The following is a 23,422-nucleotide window of genomic DNA, read 5'->3' on the forward strand; positions in this document are numbered from 1 at the left end:
CAACACAAGACCTGACTCTTGCGCCACATCGTGCCAACGAGAGTGACTTAATATAGGCTATCATAGCTTTCTTCACTTTGTTATTCAATATAAAATGTTTAACTAAGTGTGAGAAACACTTCAAATGTTACTGTAGCATAATAATGTAGCCTACAAAGATGACAATGAACAACACAACAATAATGAGATTATTTTTATTATCAATTTATGAAAAATATATTCTATCACAAATAATGTACAATATAACAGATCAACAAAACAACTCATCATTGCTAAGCAATAACACTATCTACAAACTATACATAACCATTAGCAGAATTGAGAGACCTTACTCCTACATGATGCCAGAAACAATCACCAATAGGTCTTTATGTGTCAAGCACCAAATGACCAATTACATGTAAAGTATGACCTGGTTTTTGTTACAGAGAGTTCCCAAAGGAAAAATCCATACATCAACAATTCACTTAAAGTAGACCTTCAACCACTAGGACCAGTTCGTTAGCAAGCACTCTACAGAGTATAAAAATGCATAGCAACAAATATGATGCACTGTGCTGAGAAAATCCATGTACAATATATACAAATAAATACTATGTACAGAAAATGTACACTGTCATAATACAAAGGCGATTACAGTAATGACAACACACAAAATAATCATAAGTATCAATTTAATATGTCCAGATAATGTACACCAAAGTAATATCTTTTGAAATTGAATGACCTTTTAATTCTTAATATCAAACAGTCTATCAAAACTACTGTTTATGGGACATGTCTCATAAGGTTCACAATTTTGTAAAACAAAATTAGAATTGACAAAATACACCTTCAGATCTATTTTCTTATGAGATATAAATCCAAAATATAAAGCCATATTATGTTTGGCACATCTTTTCAAGGAACAATCAAATTGCTGTAAAACATCCATGATTATTTTTTTGGTAAACTCAAAAAATATATAGTACAGCATCTACATGCATATACAGGACGGAATAGTACAAAACAAAATCACTAACATGAAACAACCGACTGGAACATATTTATCACAGCAATGCTTACGTTTACATAGCCACAACTCTATAGCTGCAGATTCAAATATAAATAAATCTAGTCCCTTATGGCCAACAAGGCAAAGGTGTTCAGAGGTCCTTCTTGACAGTTCTTTTCCTGAGATGTCGTGGCAAATAGTCAAGAAAGAGATAAAAAGCACAAAATATTCTAAGGTTGGCATAACCTCGACAACACCGAGCAAACCATACTGGCTTTAAAAGTAGTTGCCCTCTTTTCATTTAAGTTTTCACACATCATTTTATCTTTTAATATATTCATCTAAATTGTCTGTCTATTCACTGCCAATCTATGCTTTGGACTGGATTAAATCTTTAAGCTACCAGACTATGCGTTAGACTCAAGTGTATCTTCACTGATGCGGACCTTCTGTGCAGATTTTCGCGGGGGTTTCCGGCTGTTGGTTCCTCCAGTGTGATTGGCCCCTGATGGGCCACTATCTTGGGTGTTACGCTTTCTCCGTCTACGACTGAAAAGAAATGAGAGCAGATATTTATGAATGAATCAATGCCCTATCTATAATATCATCATAGCATTTTAAATATGCTTTATCTGGGACTTGTTTAATGTCATTAACAACAATATGAAACAAGAGGGCCAAATGGCCCTGAATCACTCTCCTGTCATATATTGCACATTCTTCCATTATATACAAATATTGAAAACCTAAGCCTATGAACACGGGGCGTGGCCAATTTTGACCCCAGGGCTAAAGTTTGAACAATCTTAATAGTGGTCCGATAAACAATGCTTCATACCAAATATCTAAGGCCTTTGCCTTTTGGTTTCGGAGAAGAAGATTTTTAAGTTTTCATCATATACATATAAATAAGGAAACCCATGACCGCCCGGCTGGGGCCATTTTTTGACCCCAGGGCCAAAGATTGAACAATATTGGTACAAGTCAACTAGATGATATATCATGCCAAATATCTAAGCTCTTGTCACTACTTGATTTTACGTGTGTATCTATATATGTATATTTGTTATTAATTGTTGTATGTGGCCCATATTGAAAATTGGTATTAAGACGTTACTTGTCTTTGTGAGTTCAGAGAAGATTTTTTAAGTTTCCACTATAACACATATAGAGAAAAACCATCAGCCCCGGGGTGTGGCCAATTTTGACCCCAGGGCCATAATTTGAACAAACTTTGTAGAGTTCCACTAGACGATGAATCATGACAAATATCTATGCTCTAAGCAACTTAAGTTCAGAGGAGATGATTTTTGAAGTTTTCACTATAAACATATAGAGAAAACCCATGACCCCCCAAGGGGGCGGGGCCAATTTTGACCCCAAGGCCATAATTTGAACAATCTTTGTAGAGGTCCACTAGACGATGAATCATGCCAAATATCTAAGCTCTAGTCCAAGTAAGTTCAGAGGAGAATTTTTGAAGTTTTAACTATAAACATATAGAGAATACCCTAATCCCCCGGGGCGGGGCCAATTTTGACCCCAAGGCCATAATTTGAACAATCTTTGTAGAGGTCCACTAGACGATGAATCATGCCAAATATCTAAGCTCTAAGCAACATAAGTTCAGAGGAGATTTTTGATTTTTTTTACTATAAACATATAGAGAAAACCCATGACCACCCAGGGGCGGGCCCAATTTTGACCCCAGGGCCATAATTTGAAAAATCTTTGTAGAGGTCCACTAGACGATGAATCATGCCAAATATCTAAGCTCTAGTCCAAGTAAGTTCAGAGGAGAAGATTGTTGAAGTTTTAACTATAAACATATAGAGAAAACCCATGACCCCCCGGGGTGGGGCCAATTTTGACCCCAAGGCCACAATTTGAACAATCTTTCTAGAGGTTCACTAGACGATGAATCATGCCAAATATCTAAGCTCTAGTCCAAGTAAGTTAAGAGAAGAAGATTTTTGAAGTTTTAACTATAAACATATCAAGTATACCCATGACCCCCCGGAGTGGGGCCAATTTTGACCCCAAGGCCATAATTTGAACAATCTTTCTAGAGGTCCACTAGACGATGAATCATGCCAAATATCTAAGCTCTAGTCCAAGTAAGTTCAAAGGAGAAGATTTTTGAAGTTTTCACTATAAACATATAGAAAATACCCATGACCCCCCGGGGCAGGGCCAATTTTGACCCCAAGGCCATAATTTGAACAATCTTTCTAGAGGTCCACTAGACGATGAATCATGCCAAATATCTAAGCTCTAGTCCAAGTAAGTTCAGAGGAGAAGATTTTTGAAGTTTTAACTATAAACATATAGAGAATACCCATGACCCCCCAGGGCGGGGCCAATTTTGACCCCAGGGCCATAATTTGAACAAACTTTGTAGAGGTCCACTAGACGATGATTCATGCCAAATATCTAAGCTCTAGGCCAAGCAAGTTCAGAGGAGAATATTTTTTAAGTTTTCACTATAAACATATAGAGAAAACCCATGACCCCCCGGGGCGGGGCCAATTTTGACCCAAGGGCCATAATTTGAACAATCTTGGTAGAGGACCATTTGGTGATCCTACCTACCATATATCAACGGCCTAAGCCTTGTGGTTTGGGAGAAGAAGATTTTTAAAGTTTTTCCTTTTGGTTGCCATGGCAACCAGAGTTCTGCATGGAATTGAATTCTTTGAACAACTTTGATAGAAGACCACCCAAGGAACATCCCTATGAAGTTTTATTAATATTGGCCCAGCGGTTAAGGAGGAGATGTCTTTTAAGTAAATTGTTGACTGACGCCGCACGACGCACGCCGCACGCCGGACAAAAGGCGATCACAAAAGCTCACCTTGTCACAAAGTGACAGGTGAGCTAAAAACAACAAGAAAGAGTTGATTACATTCTATAGATCAATTTAAATTCCACGAATTGGTGTTGCCTGTCAGTAGTGCCAGCATTTTTTCTTTATGTTAAGGTTACCATGACCTTGACAAGTGACCTATTGACCCCAAATACATAGGAGTCTGTCTACTGACCATGGCCAATGTGAACACTAAGCTTGAAGACTCTACACATAGCTGCATAATAGAAGTTCATTGGAAACGAAAGCACCTGTAATAAGCACCTGTAATTTTTTAAGTAAAGGTCACCATGACCTTGACCTTTGACATATTGATCCCAATAAAGAGAGGTCATCTTATTACTGTGACCAATGTGCATACCAAGTTTGAAGACTCTGCAGCAAAGTGTTCAAAAGTTGTTGATCAAAAAAGAAAGTGTGACACCAACAACACAGATATCACAGCATCAACAAAGTCATTCCTCTGGGTCTGCCATGCTTTAAAGGCAACAAAAAATAACTAGAAAAAATCAATAAATGATATGAGCATACCTCCTTGTAGATTCTAGAAGGTCATCCTCTGACTCGTCCTCCCCGGAGACAAATTTGAGCTCCCCGGACGGGGTGCGCACTGCGGTCACCTGCTTCTTCTCAGAGTCAGAACTGTCCGGGGTCAGCGCACCTCTTCCCTTGTAGTCTTCCTGCTGGTCTATATATGGACGTCAATGGGAATGATAAAATAAAATGCTACAACTATATAACTCATTTTGACATTTACTTATTGGCATTGTTTTCATTGCCAGAAAAGCTCCATAATTCAACCAACTGCTATACATTTATTTTACTAGCTGTCGTGATTTAACACAAATTAAGTGTTACCATTATATTGGTACATGTGGGTCGGGCAAGCAATACAATCCATACCTTTCTTAAATACCCTATATCTAGTACTAAGAAACAAAATACAAAAGGAAGAAACGTTGAAGATAATTTTAAAAGCTATGAGTAAAAACATAAAAGCTGCAGACATCATATACATCTTGCTAAGATTCAATGATGATAAACATGTTCCTTGTACATGCACATGCAGTTTGTAGAAAAATTCAGACAAAACCAGGAATATTTATGCACAGCTCACAACCCTTATTATCTATGACATATTCACATAATGTATATCCAACAGAGTGGACATATACATGCATATCTCCTACTAACCTTCACTGATGACATAGTTAGCAGGGAAGAATCCCTGCTGTCCGTTGCGTAGTTCACCCATCCACCAGTTCTCTGTGTCCCGGTACAGCACAAGGATCTCATCTCCATTAAACAGGTCCAGCTCATCTGACCGCTGGGCCTTATAGTCATAAATAGCCACAACCTGAAGAGAGTGTACAATACTTGCATTATTTGCGTCAGTAAATAGTTTTTAGTGGGTGTTTTATACCTATCTGAATGGATAAACAATATTGCTATACACAGGAGCTAACCCAGGTCTGTTTTTTTAAAGGTCAATTGGCATAAATCATATTTTAGCCAGAGCAATGGAACATTAGATATGAACATGGACACTAGCTATTCATTAAATGGTACTTTATTATTTTCTGAAATGATACAACTTACATCAAAAAATGAAAGGAGAAGAAGATATATCCCATTTTTCACCATCTTCTTTCATTGTAATCCGCTGAAGCACTTACCCTTTACAAACTGTTTACAGGGTGTTTTACTTACAGAGTGTTTTTTTAATATTTCCTGTTTACAGTGGTCTACTCACCCTTTCCTGTTTCTGGCCAGTCTTGCCAGGAGCTGCCTGGAAGTTGAACTGTGCCTTGCCCTGAGACTGCAACAAAACAAACCATGTAAACATTTGTACAAAGTCTGGTGCTTCTATAAAAAAATGTATCTTTGATCCATTTACTTTCATCTACATGTTGATTTTCTTCATCTTTCCATCTGATGTTAATGCAGTAAAATCAATATTTGAAACTATTACTTGCCAAAATGAATGTTATTCCCCAAAGAAATGAAACTGTGTAACAAGCAAAACACATATGAGCAGTCTGTTGAAACCATTACTTGTGAATTGTGTTTAACTTACTGCAGTCATGCTAAGCTGGGGCTGTCGACCAAACACAGGACTTGAGCTGCGTCCTTGTCTTCCAACTGCAAACACAAACATCAATGATATCGTTACAAGAAAACACTACAGTAGCAGTTTTATAGCAATACAGATGTACACCAGTACATGAAGTCAAAATAAAGAGGTTGCCAAACAGGACATGTGGAACTTGTACGAGTAGCTACATGTACAAATAAGACTTAGTTATAAAGTTGCTGTAACTGTACAATTAGAGTTTCACAATCCTTCAACAAGGAAACATAAAATATCTAATGTTTATTCACTTTAAATACCCTAATAAAAGTTTACAAAAGACAAAAAATCTTCAACCAAAACTTCATATTAATGAATTCAATGCTAGTAACTAGTTTGTTTGAACTATAACACCCACCTTCTTGGAACGTTGGTCTCCATGAGTCAACACCCTTCATATACTGACTCTGGGAGGCAAATTGTTGGTGCCGCTTTGTTGCCTCCATAGACCTGCCAGCGTGGGGGCTGAACATTGTCGGGTCAGTCTACATAGAGGATACAAAATAAACCATCAGGTTCTTTATATTTTGTTTACCATATCTGGCATTAAAAACTAGTTTGTGATTAAGTTAAGATTTTTATTGCATGTAATGCAAATCTGATATCTCATATAGAAGTTTAAAATTTGACAATTTTAAAGTTACAGCACTTGCAGTATCATCCTAATGCAGGCATTGAAAAAAAATGAAATATAAATACTACCTAAAAAAAATATTCTTATGAGATAATTCTATAATAACTGAAAATGTAAAACAGTGCATAAATGTTCATAAAGGTGTGACAAGAGTGAAAACACATGCAAATGTTTCCTAGATGTAAGTCAGCAACACAATATACCCAGCCAGTCTCACCATAGTTCGTGGAGATGTGCCATACATGTCATATCCAGTGGAGCCGAGGGTCATCATGGTGTTGCGGGGGGAGAGAACGGCTGTACCTGGGAGCTCAAGGGAGGGCGTGGCCACCATCTGGGCCTGGGGTGGGGGAGATGTAGATATAACACGTGTTTGTGAAAATGCATGGTGATTGAACATTCCGCATTGAATTCATTGAATGGTGAATGAGACATTGACCAGTTTAAATCAATTAGGTGAATGTTTGTGACAATGTCATTTCAATAAGTGCTTTTGGAGTCAATCATTAAGGTTGATGCACCTCATAAATATTGAAATGAAAAAATACAAACAATCAAACTGAAAAGACCTTCAAACAGATATGTAATATAAACAAAACTTCAATTACTAAAGATACTTTACCATAGCTTTATGACGGCTTTTATACAAACTCTGAAATCCATATACAGATAATAGCCATTTCAATGCATAAGAAACACAGCACTTGGTTGGTCAAAATGATATTTTCTGATACATTTTACAAGTTTTAATATGAACAACTTCCAATTTCAACAGTGAAGGAACCTTACCGTCATTTTGTTGAGATTTTTCATGACCCGGTCGTATCGCTGTGATGTGTGGATATTGAACTCATCTCGGGACAACACGCCTTTGGTGGCCAACTCTTCTGCTAGCTGGGGAGTCCTGGAGTGGTAAAACAAACCTCATGTAATCTGTGTAGAGCTCAAATCTTAACATCTCTTTAATTCATATTGTTTGAAGTAGAACAAGAGCACCGCTGAGTGAAAGCCAACACTTGTCTTCTTTTATCAGTCGATAAATGGCATAACTGAACAATTTTAAAAGCCAGAATTATGGACTTTGATGTATATATTTGCATTTTTGCTCTGGAAACATGTGTACCAAGTTTCATTTGAATATTTTGAACAGTTTTAATTTATAGTTAGGACAACAAGGCTATTACAATACCTAAATTTTTCTTTGAAAGAATTGTCAGCTGAGCGAACAATTCAAAATGTTACTGGATGTTTGTTAGCGATAGGCCATCAATGTTGAGCATGCCAATATCACAATTATGGAACAGTTATGAGGAAGATTGCTCTTTAACCTTGATAGTAATTGTTGAAAATTTGATGGCTATGCATGGGAGTGATGACAAACAAGCCAAAAAACAACAACAAACGTCTGACCCATGACCCCTGAGTATGACCTTTATCTTTGTTCTATAGATATGAGTCTTGCACACAACACATGTTTATTTAGATGAACATGTGTGCCAAATTAGTGAAAATCCCCAAATTCATGGGTAGCTTACAGCCCAGACAAGCCAAAACACAAGGGATTTTGACCATTGAGCCATGAGGGTGACCTTGATCTTTGGCATACAGAAATGGGTCTTGCATGTGACACACTGTCACAAGTGAAGATTTGTGCCAAATTATTTTGAAATCTCCATGGTCAAGCTACAGCCAGAACAAGACAAAATACGTTGTTTTTTTTATAAAACAGCCTTGAGTGTGACCTTGGCCTTTGATCTAAAGACATGGGTTGTGTACATGACAGTCTTTTCATGGTGTTACTTAATTAAGGTATTTTAGAATGCTCCAATACATGGCTCAGACAAGTCAAAACTGGACAGAGAATACACTCACGGACTGACAGTGTACATATACTGAACCGTCAGCGTGGTGTCTATGACAGGGTCACCTTAAGTGGGCTAACAAAAACAGTTTGCACAGCGTGAACATAAAACTTAACTGTATGTATAACTTAACTGTTTTACAATTCACCTGATCTTTGCAGTAATTACCAGAAGATAATAACTCTGGAGTGTAAGGAAAAAATGTCTAAAGGGTATGTATGTAAACATGTGACCTACCCTAGAGTGCCTTCCTCAGCTGGTAACGGGGAAATCATCCTCGGTGAGAGGCCTGCCTCATACTGAGCAACTACAATAAACACACATGTACTTGAATGCCTCTCAGAAATCTTTGGTATAAAATGATAAAATAAATTTAATAAGATTTGCAGCATTGATTAATTTTTTGCATTTACTTAACATATAGCAAATGTAGCACTAATAAACTTACGTAAAATGTCACATGAAATGTTATGTTTTTTTAACTATTCTGACACTCCCATATAACAAAAACAATAATCCCTTACTGTGTGCATCATAAGAGTATACAAGGACTGGGTGGTTTTCCCCGAGGGAGCAGAAGGCCACCATGTGGTCGCGGGGATGGTAGTGCACATCCGTGACAGGGTTCTGGTAGTTCAGCTCCGAGTACATGATCATCTGGTCACCTGCAATGGGACATATAAAATATTTAGACAAGACTTAATCACACAGATGCTCGTGATCTTTTTTTTAATCTAGAGCCTCAAACCATTTTTGTGTGTAGAAAATATATATATATATATATATAAAAAAAAAGTGGCAGATTTATAACCCGCTAAAAAAATAGCCATACATATCCCATTAATGCATACATCAGAAATGCTTTACCTGTGTCAGTGTTCCAGGCATAAGCAAAGTTGTCTTCACTGCCGGAGAATACAAATGATCCACAAGGAGAGAGGGCACTGCGTATCTGCTCACGGAAGTTCAATGCACCAACATACTTCTGCATCACTCTCTCACTGAAATGTGTATTAAGTTACAGTGTCAGGTGACATTAAGTACAATGTATATTTTCTTTATGGAGATACATCATGTATTACTGAACATAATTTATTTTAAAAGCCTATGTAGCTCACAAAGCAAAATTCTTGTCTCTAAAAAAATGTTCAAACCTGTAGGTTTATATATGATATAACCGATCAAATACATTTCAGTCTGATAAGGCATTTAAAATGCAAGCACAAGAATGTTTCAGCCTATTGACTTATTCTATGAACACTTACATTCTGAGGTCAAACATTCTGATGATATTGTCTCTACAGTGGACCAGCAGCCGTCTCTCCCGTGGATGCAGGCAGATGTAGTTGATGACTGTGCCCTGGTAGAAAACAAGCAAGATTGTAAAAGAAACACAGCCAGAAGTAACAGCTATGGTAATGAGCAAACTGTGCGTATATTTGGAGCCATTGAAAGATACTTTACTTCAATCATGTAAATCAGCAATGCATTGTGCAACTCCTTGGTTAAGTGTAAAATATACAAAAGGCAATATTGTTAGTATGGTAATCAAAACTGGTTATATAAAATGATGGACATACCTTTATATCTGGGTCTTCAATTTTTTTAAACAATGTCCAATCTCTGGCCACACCTGAAATCAGGATACAATTTACATTCTGTACATGGTCAAAGGCAGAGTACAACCCGTCAAGTTTATTCATTAGAGGGTAAGAGTGGTGAAGTGGTAATGGTTTTGCCTCTCACCCAAGAGGTTGTGGGTTTGAGCACCTACAGAGGTATGATATCTACCCATGAAACACACTTATCAGTGATTCAAATCAACTGTTTTCACAGTCATGCTAAAATAAATCAATAAAAACTGTTATTTATTTATAATTATTCATTTCAGTGACTCATATCTGTCTTTATCCTGAACAACAAAAACACAAAAACAACTAATATCAATTTTATGAAAAAATATAATACTAAGGAATATGTAGGAATACAGTAATGAAAAAGTATCTTAGGTGAACAGATATAGGAAAAGGACATATATTTCTAGCTAACCTCTTTTGGCAGGTGTTTCACTGAAGAATGAGTTCCAGATGATGATGATGCCCATACTGTCTGCAGAAAACATTCTCTCCCCATCGTCAGAAAAGCACAGGGAGTTGATGAGGCCTTGGTGGTCTTCCAGTTCCAAGCGTAACTGTTGAGGGGGAGGGGAAAAATTAGACTTTACACACACTATTTTTAGTTTTACATTGTTGCATAGCATTGCTTTGTTACATAATACAATGTAATTATATGTTATCATAGTGGTAACAGTGGTCCTTCAATTTTATGCTAGTAGACTAGTAACATTTTCTTACCTTTGGCTATCTTGCCAAAACCTCATATTTTTCTGTAAATTCTAGAATTGGTTATTCATTTAGCCAGTTTTAGCATTAACGATCCTTGAAATGAGACCTCCTAAATCCAAAATCATGTCCAGTATTGAATCATGTGCTGAATTAATCTGGTTTCTACAAAACAATCCTGCCAACTTACAGTAAACTTATCCCCATCATCAGACACGTCCCAGACCCGTATGACCTGGTCGTAACTTCCAGTGACCGCGATGCTGTCCACCCGGGGATGAAACTGCCCGCAGTACACAAACGATGGGTGGGGCAGCAGTTTCTCCTGGTCCTCACCAAACTCCTGGACGCTCCAGATCCTAAAAAGATAGGGCATTATATTACAATTCCAATAAAACCATACAACTGATATACATTCATATAGCTCTTTCACCATACAAAACCTCTTTCATAATGAGATTTATAATTTGCATGCATTTTTCAATGTGGAGTCAAATTACAACCTTTTCCTTTATATTTTTGATGTAATTCAAATTTACCAACTTGTCCATCTGCATTATTTTAATTTTGACTTGAACTCTGACTTTAAACAGCAAATATCATTCAATATCATTCACTTTGTTGAAATCTATTTCTTTAATAAAACAAAACCAGTGTTCAATAAAGCAGCTACCTGGCCGTGCCATCGGAGGAAGCAGACAGGAGATGGGTGTCTGTCTTGGACCAGCTCATGTCGTACACAATACCAAAGTGACCAATAAACTTCCCTTTTAGTGTCCCTGATGGAATCTGAAATACACAATCACGTCATAGAGATCTACTTATTTTAAATGCGTTTACATCAATGTTACATGCATATCATTCTGAATGGCAGAATTGTACAGAATGTTTAACAATATATTGCATATAATTTCTGTTGCAGTACCTAATTCTAATAAAGATATGAGTAAAAGTATCTTTGTACTTATTAATTATATGTTTATTGTCTTCTCATTTTTTTTTATTATTTAAATGAAAATCAGTAAACTGTCTTCATCAGATTAAATCATTAAGTCTGAATCAAAAACACTGAACGACCTAAACAGCTTGTAGATATATTTTGTTACTTATAGGGTAAGGAAAGAAAAAGTTTCTGGTTGCCAACTGACCGTTTATTTTTATTCTCAATCTATATTTCTTGTGTCCTGTACAAAATATTTATAACTTGTAAACATCGAGCATTTGAGTTTTTTTGTTTATTTTACAATACATGTGTGTGGTATTGATGTACACAGTATTTTTATGATATAAGTTTGAAAAAAAGGTGAGATTAACCACGAGAAAAAGTGAATGAAGATTTTGCACAACTCCTAATGAAACCAAACTTTTTTTGGCCTAATTGCAGCATACCTCATATACCAATATAGGGAAGCCCTCATTGCCCTGGCAAGCACAGGCTAGACTCCTGCCATCATGGGAGAAACGTACAACATAGCATCCACGTTTACCCGTTGGTAGGGACAGGGCCAGGGTGTTCGGGATCCTGCATAACTGGCCGGCCAGGCGTGACCACGATGTGAGGGGGTGCTTCTTAGCTGACCTTGTAATGAAGACATAGAAAATAGTTTCTTGTTAAATGGTTTTATACATATACAGTACATGTTTGTTTTTTAATACATTGATAACCGTGTACGCATTGTTCCTGATGGCCACATACTTTTAACAAATGAAATAATCTTACAGATTCAACAATGTTACAGACTAAAATCAAGCCTTTATTGAACAGTACTCACTTTTTCCCAGCCCAGTTGATACTCTTTTTTAAGTCCTCATAGGTCATTCTTCCCCTCTCCTGTAACCAAACAGCTATGAATTTGACCAAATGATAAATACTCAACATTTAAACGGCAAACACACACTGGTAATATTCAATAATTTCTCCGATGCATCTGAAAATATTTTTGCCAATTCCTTTTTTTCTTTTTGGTAATGGAGACCAAAAATGAATTACTAGTAATTTTATTTATCATACTTTACAATGAATATTTCCTCACCTCCTGTGTAGCAAACAGAGACCTCTCTGCGGGCTCCACATCCCGCGGAGGTCTGATTCCCTTCAGTGTGATGTACAATGTTGAGGGGTAAGATTTGCGGGGACACAGTTTCCACCACAGGAAATGTTCCTCTTCTGTGCTGGTATGACCTCGCAGGCTGCCATTCGGTGGCTCAAACAGCTGAAGCCGGACCTTTGATCCTTAAATACATGTAGTTATAAATAACAGAGTTGGTATTCATAAATCATCTTAAGGTATTTCCTATCTCAAGTCAAGCTTTTTTTCTTAATTTTTAATGTCAAATTAAAAGAAATGTATAAGTTATTTTAACATTCAAGTGTGAATTTTAAAACTAGTCAATAAATTCGAACATATCAAGAAATTCTCATATGTGACCAGTGAGATACTTAAATTATGAAATACATACTAAATATTCCAAAACCACATTTTCATACTCAAAGCACATAAATGTACAAAGTATAAATAAGCAATTACGAATAAAAAAGTACAAGCATTGAGTATATAACAATACAGTACATAACACAAACCTGTGTTTATTTTGTTGTTGTTGCCGACCACTTTCAGGAAGGCCCAGGCAATTCTGTGTAAGCCTTTGTCTGTCCGCCTGTCATCCTGCGACGCTGCACGGTTCATACTCACAAAATCCACAAGCTGCAAGAAACAATTTCACATATTAAAGATCAGAACAAACCTGTAATGTCCATGAACATGAGAGCAAAGTCATAACATTTTGACTCTAAGCCTCAAACATATTATTTTCATAACAGTGAATATTGGCTCTAAATGTACATCATTTGCATGATATATTTACATTGTTCATAGAACTAAGAAGTATATGAAAATTAATAACAAATCAACATTTATAGAGTTCTGGACTGATGGACATTGTCTATATAAACACAGACTTAATGGCCATGATTAAGCCGAAATCAAATCTGCCGGCAAATTGTAAGTGACACCATACCTCAAAGACAATAAGGACTTTGGGTTTCTGCTGGATGAAGTAGTTGTAGTTCTCATTGAACACTAGTAGCTCCTCCCACACTGGCAGCACCGACCTGTTCATAGGTGACAGTACAGTTTATGTATACACAGTCGCAGTACAGTAAATGTATACACAGTGGCAGTACAGTTTATGTATACACAGTGACAGTACAGTAAATGTGTACACAGTGGCAGTACAGTTAATGTATACACAGTGGCAGTACAGTAAATGTATACACAGTGGCAGTACAGTAAATGTATACACAGTGGCAGTACAGTAAATGTATACACAGTGGCAGTACAGTAAATGTATACACAGTGGCAGTACAGTAAATGTATACACAGTGGCAGTACAGTAAATGTATACACAGTGGCAGTACAGTCAATGTATACACAGTGGCAGTACAGTCAATGTATACACAGTGGCAGTACAGTCAATGTATACACAGTGGCAGTACAGTCAATGTATACACAGTGGCAGTACAGTCAATGTATACACAGTGGCAGTACAGTCAATGTATACACAGTGGCAGTACAGTCAATGTATACACAGTGGCAGTACAGTCAATGTATACACAGTGGCAGTACAGTCAATGTATACACAGTGGCAGTACAGTCAATGTATACACAGTGGCAGTACAGTCAATGTATACACAGTGGCAGTACAGTCAATGTATACACAGTGGCAGTACAGTCAATGTATACACAGTGGCAGTACAGTCAATGTATACACAGTGGCAGTACAGTCAATGTATACACAGCGGCAGTACAGTCAATGTATACACAGCGGCAGTACAGTCAATGTATACACAGTGGGCAGTACAGTCAATGTATACACAGCGGCAGTACAGTCAATGTATACACAGTGGCAGTACAGTCAATGTATACACAGCGGCAGTACAGTCAATGTATACACAGTGGCAGTACAGTCAATGTATACACAGCGGCAGTACAGTCAATGTATACACAGTGACAGTACAGTAAATGTATACACAGTGACAGTACAGTTAATGTATACACAGTACAGTAAATGTACCACTGATCTTTGAACAACAATATTAATTGTTCATTTTTGTGCAACAGAATGCTGATGCACCCACAGTAATTATAAATAGCATGTAAAACTCAAACATACATGTACATATTCAACAGCAAATTGGCACAAAAGGCAATAATTTACAGAGTAATAAACTTTTAATCAAATATCCATTATCATCATTTTACTACATGAGATGTACAGTACACTTGTTTTAATACTCACTTATTTTCTTTGAAGTCAAATGGTTTGGTCATGATAGGTAATACATGTTTTAAATTGTCGTTCATTGTTTCATAGAAGGCTGTCACTGCCCTTTCCCTGAAAGATAGGAAGTCTTCAATAATAGCAGTTGTCACAAAAGCACCACTACTCATTAGGTTTTTGAAGTCTCTAAGACATGCAGAACATAATATTCATCTGGAAAACAAAGCTTTTTCTATTAATTTATGTATACATGCAATAGTTCCATTGAAGGGGGAGCAGCAGTCACCGTGATAACTGGGAAAACCTAAAATGTACATGCAGCACTACTTGATAAGTCAAGAAGACAACAGATATCAATGCATCTACACATATCTTAAAATCTGTTTTAAATTCTCTTACTTGTGTTGTTTGGTGAGGTATCTGCCTGTAAGCTCATCAAACACATGCACTCGGACCATGGGGTGTAGGATGAAGAAGTCGTTCTTGAGTTTGTCTGTGCGGTGGACCGTGCAAGCAAGGATGCGTCCCTCGTCTTCAACGTCCATCCCAGCATCCTCGGCTTCATCCTCTTCTGTCACTTCACCCTCTGTCGCTGTGGGGATGCATAATTTTACTATAGTGTCATGTCAATTATTGTTAACAAGAGGCCCAAGAGGGCCTATGCTCTACTGGCATGGCTCTTGTGGTCATTTTCAATCCAGAGCATGTACATATGAGTAATAGGAAGCAAATATATAGTTCACTTTTTGTGTTTGGGTTAGCTGAAAATGCTGCACGTTCAACATCTGAGGACAGAAAGTGTTGTAAGCAGATTAGTTGCATGAACTATTTTAATATGTGCCAAGTAAAAGTAATCTGAGGGAAAAAAAATATTTGCTTTTAAAACTGTACTCATGGTCAACATTTCATTTCTGTAGCTTTAAAAATAAAAAAGTTGGTCAAAAGGTCGAAGTCAAGGACATCCGAGGAGAACATTGATGCTTGTACACATAGTCAAAATTTCATTGCTGTAGCTTTAAAATTTAAAAAGTAAGTCAAAGGGGGTGGGTCCAGCTTTTGCCCAAGGGGCATAATTTCAAATGTTTTGCTCATAATTTTGATGCTCCACAACAAATATCAAAGGTATGGGCCTTGTGGTTTGAAAAAAGAAGATTTTGAAAATATTACTTAAGTAAGTCTCTAGGGAACTTGTGACCCCCAGGGCAATGCCAGTTTTGACCCAAGGGGCATAATTTGAACAACCATGGTAGTGGACCACTAAATTAAGCCTTGTTCAAAATAGCAAGGATCTGCATAGCTGTTGCAGACAAAAAAGTTTTTAACATTTCCCAATTTAAGTACACCAAACCTGTGAACCCGGGGACGTGGCCAGTAATGACCCCTGGGGCATAATTTGAACAAACATTCACAATCAATTGTGACTTTACATGTAAACTTGGCTAAAAATACACTTCGCTCATGTTGACTTGGCTAAAAATAGACTTAGCTAAAAATAGCATTTTTTTATACTTTCAAGACCCATAATCTAGGCGTGCATGGGCGGACCAAATGGTTTTCAAAAGCAACAGAGCTTTAATGGATATCTAAATACTGTACAAGTTTCATCGAAATACAATAAAAACTGAAAACTGTATCGTGTTCACAAGCAATTGTTTACAGACGCACAGATTTTTTATACTTTCAAGGCCCATAATCTAGCCATGTATGGGCGGATCTGGCTGGTTTTCGAAAGTAACTGAGCTCTCCTGGATATCTAAATACTGTACAAGTTTCATTGAGATACAAAACTGAAGACCGTATCATGTTCACAAGCGATTGTTCACACAATGGCATTTTTTTATATTATCAAGGCCCATAATCTAGGCATGCATGGGCGGATCTGGCTGGTTTTTCGAAAGGAACCAAGCTCTAATGGATATCTAGATACTGTACAAGTTTCATCAAGATATAATCAAAACTAAAGACTGTATCGTGTTTACAAGAAATTGTTTACAGACGCATGGACGCACATACTATGTACACATTACCATCGCATAAGCTTTTCTGGCCTTTGGCCAGCAGAGCTAAAAATCATAAAATTCTGAGTATTGTAACAGACTTACAGCAATCAGAAACTTATAACGCATACCATAGTTTTGATCCACTATCTTACCTTTCTTCTTCTTTTTCTTTTTCCTTTCTTTAGGTTTAGGAGCCTCTGTTTCACCTTCTGTGCCCTCATCCTCCTGGAAATTATATAAAAGTTCACAATTTACATTACTGAAACCCTTACACTCTTTTCTTTGGAATTAAGTTAAGTATAAAAATAAAGAAAAAGTCTAGACATTCAATTTAACGTTAAACAGGAATTATGAAAGCAATTCAAAAGATAAACAACCTTAAATGAACTGAAGCACCGAAATAGACATGTGCTATAATTACAATAACTTGATCAAAACACAAACAACACCATCACCAACCTGTGTTTCATCCTCCGCAACCTTCTTCTTCTTTTTCTTCTTTTTATCTTTCTTATCCTCCACGTCCTCAGCAGGGGAGAGTGCTTCCTCATCAGTTACTTCCCCTTTCTTTCCCTTCTTCTGTTTGGGTGACTTTGGCTCCTCATCATCTGCTGCAGGCTTCTTCTTTTTGCCCTTTTTGCCTTTTGGTGATGTTGCCTCTTCTGATGGGCTCAAGGCAGCTTCATCCTCTGTCTCACCCCCTAGTAAATTATTCATTTAATATGCTTACATGTTCACAATGCATTCAATGAAAAATTGGAAAAACTTTAATGCTTTAGCATTTAAATATTTAAATATGATCTTAAATTGCTTTCCCCTCTAGAATGTTAAACTGGAAATATCATAACAAAGATATATATTGAAATATAATTCTAGTTGTCCAAAGTACCAATACAAGTACCTGTTTTCTTCTTCTTCTTCTTTCCTCTTGGTGACCTAATAGAGTCTTCAGCTGGTGACATTATGGCTTCCTCGTCTGTCTCACCTCCTAAATTCCATGATAGTTTTGAGGTAGTATGAAGTTGGATATAATTAACAAGCGTTTAATTCAAACTATCAAAAACACAGAACAAGCATGTTGAATAATGAAGTTCAACACAGAATGAGATACTCATCAAATACAACACGAACCTTTTTTCTTCTTCTTTTTCTTCCCTGTGGCAGTTTCATCCTCTGTGTGCACGGTCTGTTCCTCAGTCTTGCCTTTCTTTTTCTTTGTGGGTGTGAGCACATGTTCTGGGGTCTGTTCTCCGTCACCCGGCTTCTTCCGAGGTTTCTTCTTCGGTGTCGTAAGCTGACTCAGCTCATCTTCTGACCTGTGAAATTATGTAAGGTTTTTCATATTTAATCTGTTGTATTGTTTGACTACCATTAATTGATAAAAATAAGATAAAAAGATAATTCTAAAAGTGATTACAATAATTGCAAACAATGTGGTACATGACGGCACCTGTTTTTATTTCATATTGTATCAAAATGCACCAACAATTTGTTCTTTTATGTATTACTAGCAATAACAACGTGACGTCGTATTTTACACTTCCCTAATCTGCACAATGCTAATACCACTCCTCACTCCAATGGATATTACTCCTGCAAACATTTATACTTAATGACGAAAATGGTACCAAAATAATCATGAATAAATTATAAACTGTAGTACGGGTTTTATCTAATGATGTGAAACAAAATAAAACGAGCAAAAAGTTTCACAAGCATTTTTTGTAATATGTCGTTTTTCTGCCAGTCTTGGGACGTTTTGACTGACATTTTATATTTCCGATTTCGGATATTTGAAGAATTGTTTTGACGTAACCTTTAAAATGATATATTACTTTACTATACCGCATGAAATTAATTTTTTACGTTGTTATTGCTACTATTACCATACTTAAGTGGACATTAATTTACCTAGGGCTGATAACATCTGTGTCAGTTTTCTTCTTTTTCTTCTTGCCTGATGGCGGAGCAGGGGTTCCCAACTCTGATATGCTCATAGTTTTGTCTGCCACATGACTCTCATTCCTGGAACATAGGCAAACCCATGTACATTTATGATAATGTATAGTAAAAAGGACTCTCATTGGTAACTTGAAAGTACAGATAGACACAGAAGAGTATATGTTTACTGCAACAAGAACATTTTCCATTTCAATTCAACAACTAAAAGTACATCCTACAAAACCAAATGCAATTTTAAAAAGTGAAGAGTTGTACTATTTTAGACGTTTAAAAAGCTACAGTTTCTGTCAAGGTTAACATGGAAATTGTTGACTGCACTGAGGTGCATAAAACATACTTACACATTTTCTATAAGCTCATCTTGGCCTTTTTGTTTCTTTTTTTTCTTTGTCTTTCCTTTTGTTTCATCAACTATTTCAAGCTCATTCTGTTTATTTTTGTCTGAAAAGGAAAGTTTTGAGAATTTTAAAGGAAAGGGAATTGTTCTTAAAACCCAAAGCAGTATGTCTCACAAAACAGACCCAAGATTTGAAAACACATATACATGTATTTATCAGCATGCCTAATGTACTGACCGTGTATTAAATTGTATTGCAATAATTAATCATTTAATATTTACATTTGTAAAAATAAAAATCATTCATGAGGCTGAAACCTCTCTTATTGATACACAGTATTTAAGGGGGTTAAAGGATTATACGGTACATACAAGGGTGATACACTTTATACAGATTAAATATAGGCAGCATTTGGTTTGGAAATTTGTTATGTACATGTACTTACATGTACTTGCCAATTAAGGTGGGGGGGGGGGAGCATTTCACCCTCAGTCAATAAATATTTTTTTAGTATATTAATTCATTATGCATCATTGAGAATGCCAAATACAAGAGCATTAACTAAGCCACTATCCATTCATCAATCTGAAATGAGACAAAACCACATCCAATATTCTTACCTTCAACAAATTTCTGCTTTTTTTTGTTGCTCTTTTCATACTTGGTGTCATCAGGGTTAAATGTGTTTGCGAGCTGTGTTTCATCTACTTCTTTCTGTAGACCCTCTCCCTTTCGAAGAGACTCCAACTAGGGATATAAAATAAACCAAAAATGACACCTTAATGCATTCATTACGGTCTGTAATACACTGAATTACTCCTTTTTTAATATCTTGATAATATTTTTTATACATTGTAGTGATTATTTTTAACTGAAAATTCTAGCATATCCTTGAGACCAACCATTCTCTCTTAATAAAAGTCATTCTAATAGTGTAAAGGCTCAAAACTTAAGCATGATAAAGAATCAACTGTTAAAACTGTCGTACCACTGCTGAGTCTTTCTTCTTTTTCTTCTTCTTTTCTTGCTTTGCCTCACTATAATTGAAAAGAGTTTGTGCACATGTCTTCATAATGGTGATTATCATAATGAAATTTAACTAAACAGGATACATTCTATTTGTTTGTTTTATGCAACTATACAGGGAGTTGTAGTACACATGTAAAATCTAAGACCATTTTAAACTCAACAATGTTAATAGAATGGTTGAATTAGCTAGGTAAAATTTCTAAAGCCAAATAGTAGTATACAAAATATGGGATTTAAGTCTTATCTAGATGACAGTTCATACACCAATAATAAAATTCATACTAGTACCTTAAACTCTCATCCACAGCCTGCTTGAGCAACAAATTGAACTTGCTACTAGAGCTATCCATTGTAGCTGAAATGAATAGTTGCTACACTTGAGTTCTACTTACAGAACCAGATGTAAATGATACTAAGAAAGAATACAATGATCTAAAATATGTCAATCCAATTATATTTTAAGTTTCCTACAAAAATTGCCTGCATTATCTATTACATATTAAAAACGAATAAACAAAAATGAAAAATAATTATGGGGTTTTGTCGAATTATAAAAAAATAGATTAAAGTTTTAAAATATGAATCAAAGATGATGAATCTGCCCCATTTTTATATGAACACACTTACATAATGGAATATCTTCAGTAGATTTGTTGGCTGATTTAGATCTTTTTGTTTTCTTAGGCTTTTCCACTTCAAGTAAACAAAATAAAAATAAATTAACAAATGCAGTCTCATGTCCTATTGGAAAGAACTTAGCTGTCAATTTAGATATTCCTTATAAATTATAATGTTAATAATCAAGAGAAACGTTTTACATATTTAACAGCCAAGTCTTAAGTAATTGAATGCCTTTCTATCAGTGGCTATAAATAACCTGAGCAAATAGTCGTATTGTTTGTATGGTGTTGTGAAAAAAATGAATTAATTGTATCCAAGTTTAGAGTAAAATTATCCCATGATAAGTTCACAAATGTGCTCATTTTTTTCCAGCACTAACACATTGCATGCTGTACAATGTTATTATTGATATATTCACATTTTTGACATTGACAAATTTTAAGATGAATGGTTTCCTGGGTTGAATATAAGAATTACGAAAAGTTAATAGTACTTGTATTAGTAGAAAAACCAAGTTATTTAATGCTCACACCATGCAGGAAATGTAATTTTTTGTTTGCACATGAGCAGCTGACAATTCGACTATGTCAAATAAAAAAATGCAGGTGCTCACACTTAATTTGAAACAGAGTTTTCGAATACCGTAGTGGAGGTAAGATTGTTATAATAGAGCAGGGCCTTCCCCAGGCTATTTAAGGGATTGCATTTTTATTGAGGTAGCGAGAAATAGGCGCTATGGCACTTGCATTGTTTTTATAAATTAGTGTTAGCCAAACATGGGTATTATGTAAATGTTAACGAGAGGGTGATGTTTTAACAGCTTATTGATTTCAGACGAATGACTTTCCATATGACATATGCCGATTGGTAATTGTTTAAGTCAGAGTTTTTGATGCAGGGTTATTATATTGGATGATTGGTTATTTTGATCAACTATATTCAGCAGTCTGCAATACGCTAAATTTGTATTTGAATTAAGGTACCCGGATGTTCTATTTTTGTGATATCTGTATCCGAATATGAGTATCCAAATTCTGGGTAGTTGAGTTTGACGACAAATTGACATATTACTGACCTGTCAGCAAATTTTAACTTCCCACTTTTGGTACAAAACAATTTGTATGTGAAGGATTTGCCATATCAAAAATCGTAAAAAATCTGTCAACGTACAATAATTTGGACTACAATAGCAATGGGACCGAAAATTTCTTTTTAACAATGGTATTTCATAACTTAATATGAATTCTAGAGACTGCCATCCAGCAATGGTATCAAATACAAAGAGCACACAATGAAAACAGGCTATAAAATAGTTTTATTACGTTTATATTGTAATGTGAGTAGGTATGAACCAGAAAGTTGATTAACCCAATAGGCTAGAGTGCCGTGCTATTTACTGTTGTCTTGAATTTTAGCCATATTTATATATTAGGTCATTAATAGCAACACAATGTTAATTATTTTAAACATCTTTAGTTTTTCAAAAGTATTTCTAATTTTCATACGTTGATATTCTTACAACACTCCAACAGAATACAATCGCAAGTTGAATCATGTTATCGACTGCGAAACTCGTAAATTCTGGGTGTATTCTCTTTGAAATCGGTATCTATATTGTGACAGCTTGAAAATGTTACCGTTCTCTTTCTGTATTCAACAGACATACACTTTTTGTTACTGTAATTGACCTCTTTACAGTGGAAAAAATACAAGAATCCAAAACTTACCTTCGTCCGCCATGATTGTTTACAAGTAGTACTGCAGCTAAAACGTCCGTTATTTTGATTGGTTAAAAAAGAAAAATGATTGTAGAGAAACGGCTAGATTGCCAAACGGTCACCCAAATGATTTTAGGCATTCCACCCGACGAAGTACCAATAACCGATACATTAGGGCGGTGACATCCTATTTCATTTATCAAAGGTTTATTTTTTAATTATATTCAGAGGTAAAAAAATACACAATAGATCTTTTTTGATGTTTATAATTTATTGAAAAGTATCTGGGACCAATAACAATTAAAGTCCTTCTCCCAGCAAATGTGTATCTCATTGTTTATCTTAGAACTGTGTAAAATTATCGAGATTTTATGCTTTACATGGAATTTTTAAATAAGTTAAAAACCATTACTCCTTTTTCACTGGGGTATCCATAAGCTATACCCTAGGTGAAAAACATCACATGCTCATAAGATTCCATTAACCTTTCTCTTATACTTAAAGAGATATGCACAAACCAACAGTGCTCTTTTAAGTTTATGTCAACATTTCATAAAATATTATTGAGTGAAACATCGCACTATACTCCATCACAACTCAAAATGCCCATTAAAATGTTTAACCAAGTCAAGGGCCATTACTCT

At 35.9% G+C, this 23,422-nt stretch overlaps 1 protein-coding gene across 1 annotated transcript; it reads right to left on the reverse strand.

Moving 5' to 3' along the window:
* Positions 1-180: 180 nt before the first annotated feature.
* Positions 181-22,813, reverse strand: LOC128212982 (jouberin-like). Its single transcript, XM_052918428.1, has 34 exons — positions 22,788-22,813; positions 21,067-21,132; positions 20,728-20,794; positions 20,399-20,447; positions 20,031-20,157; positions 19,414-19,513; positions 19,022-19,135; positions 18,242-18,426; positions 18,012-18,098; positions 17,570-17,811; positions 17,263-17,335; positions 15,510-15,702; positions 15,129-15,224; positions 13,848-13,941; positions 13,411-13,534; positions 12,863-13,062; positions 12,602-12,660; positions 12,219-12,408; positions 11,503-11,618; positions 11,020-11,188; positions 10,537-10,678; positions 10,068-10,120; positions 9,753-9,847; positions 9,355-9,488; positions 9,012-9,152; positions 8,725-8,794; positions 7,415-7,529; positions 6,843-6,965; positions 6,350-6,476; positions 5,938-6,002; positions 5,614-5,679; positions 5,055-5,217; positions 4,392-4,548; positions 181-1,543 (listed from the first exon to the last, which is right to left on the reverse strand). The coding sequence occupies exons 1-34, from the start codon at positions 22,798-22,800 to the stop codon at positions 1,402-1,404; spliced, it is 3,957 nt and encodes a 1,318-aa protein (XP_052774388.1). The 5' UTR covers positions 22,801-22,813; the 3' UTR covers positions 181-1,401.
* Between the last annotated feature and the right edge of the window lie 609 nt (positions 22,814-23,422).

This window comes from Mya arenaria, chromosome 13 (assembly GCF_026914265.1).
Source record: "Mya arenaria isolate MELC-2E11 chromosome 13, ASM2691426v1".
Lineage (NCBI taxonomy): Eukaryota > Metazoa > Mollusca > Bivalvia > Myida > Myidae > Mya > Mya arenaria.

What these genes read in the sequence shown, in the direction of transcription:
- LOC128212982 (XM_052918428.1), bottom strand. An exon ending in TTTGACTTCAAAGAAAATAA is followed by an intron (nt 13,942 to 15,128) that starts GTGAGTATTAAA and finishes ACCTATGAACAG; the next exon opens with GTCGGTGCTGCCAGTGTGGG. An exon ending in AGAATGTTTGACCTCAGAAT is followed by an intron (nt 9,489 to 9,752) that starts GTAAGTGTTCAT and finishes TACACATTTCAG; the next exon opens with TGAGAGAGTGATGCAGAAGT.